This window comes from Anabrus simplex, chromosome 10, assembly GCF_040414725.1.
Source record: "Anabrus simplex isolate iqAnaSimp1 chromosome 10, ASM4041472v1, whole genome shotgun sequence".
NCBI classification, from domain to species: Eukaryota; Metazoa; Arthropoda; class Insecta; order Orthoptera; family Tettigoniidae; genus Anabrus; species Anabrus simplex.
The window spans coordinates 30,398,466-30,411,626 of NC_090274.1; the positions used below are offsets into that span (position 1 = coordinate 30,398,466).

General features: G+C 39.8%; 1 protein-coding gene across 1 annotated transcript in view; it reads right to left on the reverse strand.

Moving 5' to 3' along the window:
* The window catches only part of LOC136881934 (fidgetin-like protein 1), a 53,728-nt gene that overhangs the window by 18,408 nt on the left and 22,159 nt on the right, over window positions 1-13,161 (reverse strand). Inside the window, exons 6-10 of the mRNA XM_067154391.2 lie at window positions 11,391-11,548; window positions 8,828-9,017; window positions 6,419-6,645; window positions 4,436-4,550; window positions 836-964 (exon numbers count right to left, since the gene is read on the reverse strand). Of these exons, the coding sequence (XP_067010492.2) occupies window positions 836-964; window positions 4,436-4,550; window positions 6,419-6,645; window positions 8,828-9,017; window positions 11,391-11,548 (819 nt within the window). The remainder of the gene's footprint in view (window positions 1-835; window positions 965-4,435; window positions 4,551-6,418; window positions 6,646-8,827; window positions 9,018-11,390; window positions 11,549-13,161) is intronic.

Genomic DNA, 13,161 nt, shown 5'->3' on the forward strand with positions numbered 1-13,161 from the left:
AGAAGGAGCAGTTTCGATTCCTGCCGGAAAGACCAGTGACTATACAGTGCCCTGAGGGAAATGCCGAAAATCTGTTCGGCGATACACTTGAAAAAAGTTAAAAAATAAACATCTAACCCTGGACATAACGTAGACGTTTTGCAAGTACGAACATTTGACGAAACTCGCTCCGTCTTCAAATAGAGCTGTCGAAATGCGCTCTGTCTCCTTCCAATTGTCGTGGACACTCTCTGCTTTATGATTTCCGAGGATTCTCTAAACAATACTACCCAAATGCGATGTTAAGATGATCCCTTACGCAAGTTCACCGCCGATCGCTTTTCCAGTACAGTACTTCTTCAAATTACCGCAATGACGGGACGTAAACACCACGATCCTTAAGTATGCCATAGCCGTCCTTTCGTAAGATACAGTTTCTTGAAAAATGTGTGATCGAGGATTTAGCTTTAATGGGACTGAAATTTCTGGACGGTTGATCCGGGATATAATTTCTTCAAGGAACGGATAATGCGGGATTTTTACAACGTGATTTAATTAGGATGCTCGCGGGACCACGTAATTTTAATGAATAAAATGGGAAAACGTAGTTTCCGGGAACGTATAATCGAAGTTCTACTGTATTGCTTATTTTAAATAAAGCATCAACTGCTTACTTTAAATAAGAAGAGATATTAGCACAGTGCAGCCCTGAACAGCAGCTTCAAATCAGCTATATTTCTACGAGTACAAAGACTTTGAATACCGTGATAAATGTTCACTGTTCGAACAATGACACTAGCCTTTTGAATTCTTCATTACCCACTAAAAATACATGACACGTGTAGAGAAATCTCACCTCATGCTCAGGTAGAGGAACGTACAACCGCTTGACAAGTCTCCGTCGAGCAGCTTCATCCAACTCTTGAGGCCTATTGGTAGCCCCGATCACAAGGATTCGATCCTCCTCTCCCGTAGTGGCACCATCCTAGAAAATCATGCATCACTTTAGTGCCTACTTCCTTGAGCATACAGACTGGCCATTCAATTAAACAAGTAAATATAATATCTAGTTTAGCCATAAAATACTGATATAAAACAAGTAAATATAATACCTAGTCTAGTCATAACATACTGATACAAAACAACTACATGTAATACCTAGTCTAGCCATAAAATACTGATCCAAACTACCTGCCAAGTTCTGTCATTTTTTCTATGATACCATGTGGTGACATAAACGATAACTTTAAAAAACATAGATACTTCTTAAGAATGTTAGTAATTTGATATATATCCTCGCTATTAAAGGAAGAATACTTTTTTAATGAGCTGATTCTCTACCTAGAGTGGAATGTTGATGTCGTTTGGTCAAGTTAATTATTTATTGATGAAGAACTGTTTATTGTATCCGTTGAATTTAGTTACTGAGCGGATAATATTTAATCCTTCTCTGAAATCATTCCTGAATAACGAGATGGTGAGGGCTCTGTTGACTATAAATACCATATATACATCTAGGAAACAGACAGAGAGCAACAACTTACCATGTAAGACCACATGGATAGAGTACACATAAAAGAAAAACATGGGTACAAATTTTTCGGCTGCAGCCTTTATCAGTGAAGGATAAAATGATGATGGTCTTTGTTGGCAAGTAAACGCTGCGGGAGATGAGGGGAATGGGTGGGGGGGGAACAAACAGGCAAGAGAATGGGAAAATGTTTCCCTGGACCTGAGCACCAGTTAAAGTCCCACTTCAGAATCTCTAAGGACAAGAAAGTGGGATGTAGGCGTAAAAGTTTGAGGACTTTAACAATGAAACATACATCGAACGTGCTTTGATGGTGCCTCGTGTGAATGGGGACAGGAAGATCTATGTTAGGGGTTTTGCAGGTACTGGTAGGTAATGTTCGGTGAAGTACAGTCATATCAACCTTGTAAGTACTTGAGAGCAGCAGGAAGACCTAGAACAAGATGGATTGAATCAGTGAAGAGCAGCATAAGAAGACGAAATTTAGACTGGGACAAGATCGTGGAAGAGGGATGGTGGAAGGAAAGAGGAAGATGGAGAAGTACCATAAATACCCTGACCCGGCAGGAGCTGGATAAGGGGAAATTATGATGATGATGATGATGATGATTTGTTGGTGATGCTGCTGGTAAGAGTGCTACTTGGTGTATGTAAATGGCAGGTCTTGCAGTGGCAGGGGAGGAATTTGTATGGCTCATAATGAGCAAGAATGTTTCTGAGTAGGTGGGTGCCTGAAAATGACTGGGGGCTTCTTGGAAGAAGATCCCAGGTGTGAGGCAAGGATGAGAGAAGACTTGTTTTAAAGTGCGATTTATTTTATGGAGACCAGGATAATATGTGTTTATGAAGGGTACGGAGCTAAGGTGTTTAGGGATTCTGGGGGCAGAGTTCATGGCCCGGGAGATGTGGTGGTGGTGGTGGCGGCGGCAGTGGTGGTGGTGGTAGTTGCTGTTGTTGTAGGAGGGACGGGCTTTAGAGGTTCAACAAATCTGTTTGCCCTGGATGGCCAGGCTGAATGGTAGAGATCGTTTAGTGTGATATGGATGAAAACTTTTATAATGGAGAAACTGCTGATGGTTGGTGGTTTGATGTGTACGGAGGTGTCAGTTCTGCCATCCTGCAGGTGGAGGTCAACATCAAGTAAAGTGAGAGATGTGGCGGATATCTGCCAGGTGAAATGGACACTGTAATTCGAGTTGAGGTGTTGTAGGAATGAGTCAAGTAGGCTTGCTTCATGTGCCACAGGAGAAAGATATCATCAATGAACCTCCACCAGAGGCTGGAGGGGTTGAGTTTCAAGAAAATATTTCTCGAGTTTTCCTATGAAAAGGTTGGCATAAGATGGAGCCATCCTGGGTCCATAACAGTGCCAAGCATCTGGTGGAATAATTGGACCTTGAAACTGAAAAAATTGTGGGTTGGAATGTATTGTATGAGGTAGATGAGGAAGTATGAGGCAGGTTGCCATGTGTTTAAGAATAACTCGATGGCCCTAAGTTTGTCTGTGTCAGGGAAGTCTGTGCAAAGCTCGAAGTGACATCAATTGAAACTAGAAGGAAGTTTGCAAGGAGGGGTGACCAGTGTCACAAATGTAAGAGTCAAGGGAATGTATGAAGGGTTGAAGATGCTGATCAACCAATGCTGAAATAGGTTATGTGGAAGAACTCCAAACGATGGGGCATCCTGGATTGTTGGTCTTGTGTATATTGGGAAGTATGTGGAACATGGGAGTACAGGGCTGGTCTGGGATGAGGAGACTGATAAAGAGGATTCAGATAGACTCCCTCATGTGGTCCACGGAGTGTGATATAAGTGGCTAAGTTCAGAATCTGATCTGACAGTACAGATTCCCTAGTAGCCTTGTAGTGCGCCGTACTGTCTCCGCGCTACTGTCGTATAGCAGCCTCACTAAGCCACTACTGGAAATACTTATTCCTCTTAATAATAATGTTATTGGCTTTACGTCCCACTAACTACTTTTACGGGTTTTGGAGACGCCGAGGTGGCAGAATTTAGTCCCGCAGGAGTTCTTTTATGTGCCAGTAAAACCACTGACGCGAGGCTGGCACATTTGAACACCTTCAAATACCACCGGGCTGAACCAGGACTGATTCAGCCAAGTTGGGATCAGCAGGCCAGCACCACAACCATCTGAGGCACTCAGCCTGGCACTAATTCCTCTTGTTGTGTTATCAGCATCAATGTCTGGCTCTATGGCTAAACGGTTAGCATGCTGGCCTTTGGTCACAGACGTCCCGGTTTCGATTCCCGGCAGGGTTGGGAATTTTAACCTTAATTGGTTAATTTCGCTGGCACGGGGGCTGGGTGTATGTGTCGTCTTCATCATCATTTCATCCTCATCACGACGCGCAGGTCACCTACGGGTGTCAAATCAAAAGACCTGCATCTGGCGAGCCGAACATGTCCTCGGACACTCCCGGCACTAAAAGCCATACGCCATTTCATTTCATTTCATTTCATCAGCATCAATAAATATCCTTGAACGGAACATCGCAATAGATTAATCTGAGGCTGCTCTATTAACTGGGCACATAAAATTACACTTTAAACAACATTTTGTTTGCAGTGGGAACCTAAATGGCGTTTTCCATTGACACTAGCTGTCACATGATGTACCTGATGAGCAATCTTTGTTTGAGATGAACCTACCTACACATTCCAAAATTGAAATTAAAAATGTCCTCCAAAACACCATAGAGAAAGCACCTGACGACTGTTGGGTGAGAGACCCGGTATTAATAAACAGAAGGATGACAACGACAAACTCCAAATCTTCATAGAATAGTTCTCTCCTCATTGATATTACCTGTTCTAGATACTCAGCCCTAACAGTTCATCTCCACTTCTCGTGGTATTTTGACCGAGACAAATGAGAGATCACTCTATATATAAATATTATCTCACCAGTTGAACAAGGAACTCCGTTTTGATTCTCCTAGAGCTCTCGTGTTCTGTGTCACTGCGCTGGCTCAATAGGGAGTCTATTTCATCAATGAAGATAACAGCTGGCTGGTGACATCTGCAAGTATGAAAAGCCCTAGCAAAGTGAAACTTACAACATAGATCAACAAATTATAACAGAGAGGGGGAAAAAATAAGAGAGTAAATGGAATTTTACACATGGATCAAAATCATTGCACTGTATGTTAATTTTCAGTTACGGTTTATGAATACAACAGTAAAGGAACATACGTGTATCTATATTTACCTTACGATAAAAAGTAAATAACCAGGGGTTTTGGGTTTGATTAAGAACAGTTTAAACGTAAGCTGAGCTTAATAAGTCATGGGTGCCACTTAAGAACTGTAAGTTTCAAATTAGCACTACTATATTCAATTTTACTAAGCTCCAAAAAACTGAGAAGTTGGTGATGTTCACACTTGCACGGTGATTCAGTTCTCATCTTTTTCTTTTTTATTAAACTTTCTTTTATTTGCTTTATTTTGCACCAACACGGATAGGTCTTATGCTGATGATGGGATAGGAAAGAAGTAAGAGTGGGAAGGAAATGACTGCGGCCTTAATTAAAGCACAGTCCCAAAATTTGCCTGGTGTGAAAATGGGAAACCATGGAAAACCATCTTCACGACTGCCAACAGCAGGGTTCGAACCCATCTCATCGTTTGATGTTCATATTTTATTTTATGAAATACTTCCTCCCATACAGAGGCTGCCTTACGACAAAGTATACTTTTATATTCATTTTTAGAAGAAATAGATATACGTGAGAAATTTAGATGGTAACCTAATTGTAATGATGATTTCTTAGAACGATTAATGAACCCCTTAAGGCTGTTCAGCTGAACACAACATAACCTCAAAGGTTGTAAAATAATCTCAATCTCATGATAAAGTAGCTTGTCATTCTACCTTTTTTTTTTTTTTTTTTTTGCTTCATGTCACACCGACACGGATAGGAAAGGGCTAGGACTGGGAAGGAAGCAACCATGGCCTTAATTAAGGCACAGCCTCAGCATTTGCCTGGTGTGAAAATGGGAAAGCACGGAAAACCATCTTCAAGGCTGCCGACAACAGGGTTGAAACCCACTATATCCCGAATGCAATTTGTTATTTCACTGCCATCCTCGTTTTGTGGAGGCAAGCCTTTTATTAACATTCTTGGGCTTTATAGATATGGGATTAGCCCAAGTTTCATAAGAAGAGAAATCATTACAGTTTTTCTAATATATTAAGTGTACAGTGTACAAAATGTTGCATTACTCCATTCTGCACAGTAGACCCGGTAAATGTTTCTATATTTTGCAGATTGTTTTTAGGTTAAGTTGCCTTCATTTGTGATATTGGCAAAATATTAATTTGAAGTTTCTATTTTATGTTAAAATTAATTTATTCCCTTAGAATAGTTACTCTTCATTTGAAGTACAATCCATAAAAGTCTTAGGTTCCACCTCTCTTAGGCCCCTCCACTTCCCCATCCTTTTCCTTGACTGGCATGTTTTGATCTTTGATTTTTAATTTAATTTTTTTTTCCCCGTTTAAATGTAATTTATTTGTACTTGTTAACCGGTCAAAGTTACAACTAATATTGTTTTCCTCAGTTAACGTTTTAACTCCGAAGCTTAAAATACAGTTCATTAAAGCTTAAGCCAAGTCACAGATAAGCTCAGTTTATCATTTCAACTGCCAATTATAAAACCTGCCTCTAGCTTAAGTGAATATTGTGAAATTGGAACTAAGAGAAACAGACTGGCTCCAAATGGGCAAAGGCCAATAGAAATAAGGAGAACATGTTGAATGTTAAGGGGAATAAAATCTTAAATGAACTAATAATGACAGCTCAAATATATGAATATCCAGCTTCAAGATCTGACACTTTAGTCTTATTTAGTTACCCATAAAGTGTATGCTAATATTAGGATACCTACCTGGCAACTGCGAAGAGGGCACGCACCATCTTCTCTCCCTCGCCAATCCACTTGGAGGTCAGAGATGATGCGCTGATGCTGAAGAAGGTGGAACACGACTGAGAAGCTATACACTTGCCAATGAGAGTCTTCCCCGTGCCTGGTGGACCAAAGAGGAGGATTCCTTTTGGAGGACGTCGCAAGCCTGTGAAGATCTCAGGCCGAAGGAGTGGCCAGACGACTATCTCCTGTAGCATTTCAGATATCAGGGATATAGTACGAGTATACTTATTATACCAAAATTATATTAACCTTGAGGTAATTAGTCCAGTAACTGATGAAGGAAAAGATTAATACTACTACATATTTAACACCTTCTCAAATGAACTTACATTAGTTTTAAAAGACAGTGGATAGCAAGAATTTCAGACTGAAAAGAGGGCCTTTTACATACCAGTAAATCTATAGACAAAGATTTCTGGTATTTGAGCATTCTTCAATGCCAACTGAAACCCAACATGATGATTGTAAGTAACACAATGGGACAACCAAGAATATGAATATAAATCAACTTAGATAGAAAATCAGGAAGGATAGAGCACATATAAGGCTGCGTTTATGCTCAGCCCAGCCCAGCTGAGCAGAGCACTCTAATAAATAGCACCGTTCACACTGAACCAGTCCAGTCTTGTCCAGTAGCATCCACGATGCTGCTTGCACTATTTTCCAGCCAGTCCTGTGTTGATGTTCTGCACTGGTGACAGGAATGTTTTATATCAGTGATAACAATGGAACTCAATACCAAAAATCTTGTATGATTAATGAGAGCACATGAATGTATTTACAAAAAAAAACATCACATTCACCACGGAAACAAAAATGTAATTGGCAATAAATGAATGCAGAAGATGGTGGTGAAGTAAACTGTAGCATTAACTATATTATTATATCAAGCAGCTAGTAATAACAGTGTTAGTCTTGACCATCAAGGGCACCAATTTGAAGTACCTTGTACTCCCTAAATTCCATTCCTGCCCCAGTCGATCTTTGTAAATTTGTGCCAGGTTCATCCTCAAAGCAACTCAACCAGTTTATTGAATGATTCATACTCCATTCAGAAGAAACTTACAAACTTACAGCAAATCAGGACTGAGATGTCCGGCTCCATGGATAAATGGTTAGCGTGCTGGCCTTTGGTCACAAGGGTCCCAGGTTCGATTCCCGGCAGGGTCGGGAATTTTAACCATAACTGGTTAATTTCTCTGGCACGAGGGCTGAGTGTATGTGATGTTTTCATCATCATTTCATCCTCATCATGACGCACAGGTCGCCTACGGGTGTCAAAAGGACCTGCATTTGGCGAGCCAAACTTGTCCTCGGACACTCCCGGCACTAAAAGACATACGCCATTTCATTTCATTTCATTTCATTTCATTTCATTTTAGGAATGAGATGTGAGAAAATACCAAACTCTGCTCTTTGAGTATTTATTCAGCCAGTCCGCATACTTCAACCCAATCGCTGTCTACATCACCCGCTCCTCCATACTATAGAAAAAAAAACGAGCTAAAACTGTAATATTCATACTTGTTATCAGCTGAATTGCAATTAAAGAAATGACTGCTTCAGAGCAGCCTATTCCAGTCCAGTCCGACAGCTGAGCTTGACTGGACGAAACAGGACTGGACTGGCTTGGTGTAAAAGCAGCCTCAGGATGAATGCAATGATGAAGACAGTAGTGCGTTAAGTGTGGATCCAGACGTCTTTATGCTCACCACATAAAAGTGATAAACATTAAGCAATATTTATGCGGAAACTATTTATAGCATGTATACAGGTTTATTCTCATAATGCCTTTTCTAATTTCCTTTGTATACTGCTTTTATTAAAGGCCAATTTTCTGACTCATCTTATGAACACAAAAGATGTTATCCACACATTTCCTAGAAAGTAAAACACCCCTGCTCCTGAGATACAACAGCACTTGCAACCATTTTCAATCTGTTCTTTACTATACCACTAAACAACCTACTCACTGAAGCCATGACATTTACTCCTCTATAATTAAGTGGATCACTCCTGTTTCCCTTCTTATATATGGCAGTAGTGTATGATATCTTATATTCCTGGGGTACTTCATCTCCTATAACCACTTTAATAAAGATAATTACTAATGTTGCTATCACTTTAGACCCTCCATATTTCAATAATTCCATTACTATACCTCCAGGACCAGCTGACTTGCTATTTTTTTTATTTCTGAAGGGCCTGGTATACTTCATCCTCATTCACCTCTCCCATATTATAATCTGCTATTTCATGAATTTAAAAAAAAAAATCTACATCACCTCAATTCTTGTTTGGGAGCTGGATTATTGCTACTTCTGTTTTAATACAAGAAGGTATGTGCACAAGAACTCATCAACTCACCTGAATGGTGGCTTTGGCAAACTGCAGCCCTGCTATATCGTCCCACTGCACTGGTGCACCACAATCCATGATCTCGTTACGGATCAATTCCACCATTCTAGGGTCAATGTTCTTCAGCCTCTCATCCTCCATTTCCTCCGGCTCCCATGAAGCCTGCTCTCTGCCACGACTCATCATCCCTCCAGTATCACTATGTAAACACACAAGAAGTCATGTAGATGATAAGGTGGTATTATCGTTATGTTTAGTACATCATGAGGAAATCTGGATTGGATGTGTCACCTCATGGTTTGAATATAAACAACTTGAGGTATGCAGGCAACACCACTTTGGTTGCTGAAAGTAAAGAAGAGCTCGAGGACAGAGAACAGAGTGAGAACATGGGCCTGTACCTGAATATCAACAAGACAAAAATCATGATAACAGGTTCACCATCAAACACTATGATAAATACAGTCGAAACTGGTTAAAACGTCCCCCTCTAGTGTGCTTCCCTGGTTATTACATCATTATTCCAAAGTCCAGTCCATGTTCTATTAAATACATGATAAGAAACATGGATAGAACATTTACTTCACTCTTTAGTATGTTCGTAACTCCCACCATAAGAAATTTTAATTAGCGTTCCCAGCCAGGTTGCATGCATGATGCGCCAGCAACGACTAGCTTGTCCTTGTACCCGAGTCTTGGTCGCCATCTTGGTCTTTAGTCTCCAAGTTTTAAATCACACATTTGTTTTGGTAATCTGTTAGCACCCATGTGTCTCAGCCACTGCGATGCTATCTGTCTTGTAGTCTTACAACATGAGCCTGGTTTCAGATTTCCTCATTATGGACTGTATCCTTCTGTGCCTTACCAATCATGCTACGGTCAAATCTCATTTCTGCTGCCTGGATTCTGTTGATATCTTTACTTCTCATGGTCCACATTTCACAATTATATGTCAAGATTTGTAGAAGTTACTACCTGTCTGAATTCTCTGAGTAACTTCCTTGTCTATAGAATCAGTATCGGAGATAATACTTCCAAGATATTTAAATTGATGGGTCATTTGCAGCTGTTTCCCCACCATTTCAATTTGTCCCATGGGTTGTCCAAACCTTTTCACGACCAGAACATCACTTTTCTCTTCACTGAAGATGAATCCAGAGTCTTTAGCAGCTTCTGCCTTGGTCTTCTTTAGAGTCTCCCCATATGCATTTACCTCCAATGGTTTGGTGTACTTTTCTCTGAATCTCATTCATCACAGTGATTCAGACTTTATGTCGAAGGTTTCAGTCATTCCTATTGGTGTTTTGACTTTACTGTGGGGTATCTTTATAAAAATTCTTGATCCTGTGTATCATGTCATCCCATATTCCAATTTTCTTCACAGTTTCCTACATCTTCTCTCTGTTCACAGCATCAAATACTTTCTTGATATCCAGGAAGGCTATCCACAAGTCTTGGTTGTGTTAGTAGAATTTTTCCATTAACTGACGGAGGTAAATATTAAATCAGTTGTTGATCTCCCTCTTCTTTGAAGAATCTGATTTTACTATCAATAATTATTTCAAAAGTTTTCCAACATGAGATAATAAAGTGATACCTCTATCGTTCAAACATTTCTTTCTCTCACTGAACCCACAAAAAGTACAAGGTCTGAAATTACGAGGAGATGTGTGGTCAGCGCAACAATTCCTCTTGGCTGTTATTCTTGACTTTCTAGACTAGTATATAAGTAATAATAATAATAACGTAAATGTTTCCACCTTTTCAATACAATATATTCACAAAATTACAAAATTATACGGTACTAGTTTCGACCCCTAGGGGTATTGTATTGAAAAGGTGGAAACATTTACGTTATTATTATTATTACTTATATATTATTCTCAGTTCAATACGGACCAAAAACATGAAATTCATAACCATCAATTTCTAGACTAGGGCGCTACCTCACCATCAGATACCTCCTCAATTGTTTCCATAGAAGCTGAGTAGACCTCGAAACAGCCCTTAAATCTTGGTAAAAATCCCTGACTGGCCATGAATCAAACTGAGAGTCTCTGTGTGAGGTATGAGGGAAACTAACCAATCTCCATACTCTCCAATTATAATACATATTATTAAAACTATTATTAAGACTACTCCAAGACCATGGGGCTGCTATAAAAAACATAAAGCAATAAGAGATCGCTATTGTCATTCATGCAGGGCCAATATTTCATAAACACATAAAGTTGGCCACCTGTTTCAAATTTGTCGTTGCTAATGGAGACTGGAAATTTTGCACCCTGCGCAATACCATGTACTTAGGATATTCTAAATAACACTGATATTTATAGACTCTGGCAGCAAGGATCCCCAATTCATCCAGATATGTTATACTGTATACAGAATTTCTAGCAAGCTGCTCGTCTATAATTCAGAATTGATTATGAAACAGATAACGAAGAAATAAAACACAAAAAAGTCATATGCTGAAAGAAATTACGGTGCTAGTAAATCTAAAATTCTTTTGGTTGACTCTAAATGAGAAGTTAAAATGAGGCAGCCATAAACAGCAAAGAAAGAAAGGTACCTGTTCTGTTCAGGTCGCACAGGTGGTATGAATGGATTCATCACCCCACGTCTGGCTCCGAGGGACCTTTTGGGTCCTCTTGAGTAGCTATAGGAAGGAGCAGCACTGGAGCCTGCATTACCAGCATTTCTGCCCCATTTCTTCTGATTCTGGACAATCTGCAACAATCATTCATTCTGTATCATAGATCAATAGGACACAAGTTTTTAGAATGTCTTCTTTTTCTATCATAAATGTGTTGAAATGTGTTAGTGAGACATACTGCACACTCAGTGGAAGATTAGTAAGTCAACGATTTCTTGGATTTTTGATAACTCAAAGTAGATACTGAATTAGGTAGGAAATGGGAAGTTTCTAGTTAATGCAATGGAGTTCTGTATTTGACTGATTATGTTCCAGTATTAACATATGCAGCAAGTACATGGACAACAACAAAACAAGATGAGAGTAAAGATGAGAGTAGAGTTCAGACGGCCAAGATGAAGTTCCTTAGAGGTATCACAGGGAAGACAAAAAGAGAAAAATTAAAAAGTTAATAGTTTAGAAAGAAATCTCGGTTCCAAACCTACCAAACAGGATAGAAATAATCAAGCTGAAATGGTATGGACACATAATGCGAATAGGAGAAGACCAAGTTCCAAAGAATGAGTGAAAGCTTGAATGGAGTTTTTAAAAGTAGCATTATCATTATGACTGTTTGCAAGCAAAACTATGACCTAATATTAAAAATAATATATCTTACATACCAAACTTCATCTGCTGGCATCTGTATGAGAGTCAACAGAGGCCAAATCATTTTCAGTATCAGAGTCATTATACGAAGATTAAATCGTAATTTAGGAGGACAAATTTTTTTTACAATCTGCTTTACGTTGCACTAATACAGAAAGGTCTTATGGCCTCAGCTACCATGTGCAGACATTTTAATTTGATGCCACTGGCTGTCTGCTCATCAATTTTGATGATCTGTTTTATTCTTGCCATTTCTAGATGGCAGCCAGAGTAAACCGAATCTCTCTTGGGTGTCTGTAGCTAAGATTTAATTGATTTTGTTGGGCAAATACCAAATGTGTCACCAGAGATCTCTTACATGCCGACGTCGTGCGATATGGACTGTCGAATGGATCGAATGGACATTTTTCTGCCCTTCAAAAATATGACTACCTCTGCCGGGTTTGAGCCCACTATCTTGGGATCCGGAGGTTGACATTCTACCACTGATCCACAGAGGCGGTGATGATGGGATGGGACAGGGCTAGGAGTGGAAAGGAAGCGACCGTATCCTTAATTAAGGTACTGAACCAGCATTTGTCTAATGTGAAAGTGGGAAACTATAGACAACCACCTTCAGGGTTGCCAACAGTGGGATTCGAACCCATAATCTCCCGAATGTAGAGGACAAACAGTCATTTATAGGAAGAGAAATTAGGGATTGGAATAATTCACCAACGTTTGATAAAATTCCACCACCTGGGCGACAGCTCTAAATGCAGACCAGTGGTGAATGAATGAATTTGCAGAGAAACCAACAGAAAAGAGAACACAAGGGAGGTCTCAAAAGAGATGGATGGACACAGTAGGGTAGCATACAGAAAACAGATTAAGATAGAAGAAACATAAGAAGCACAAACAGAGAGGTCAAGAGAAAGGTAACGATGAAGGTCCTCGATTCATAACCAAACACAGCATATTCTTTTTTAAATTTAGAATATGGCTTTTAGTACCGGGAGTGTCTGAGGACATGTTCAACTCGCCTGGTGCAGGTCTTTCT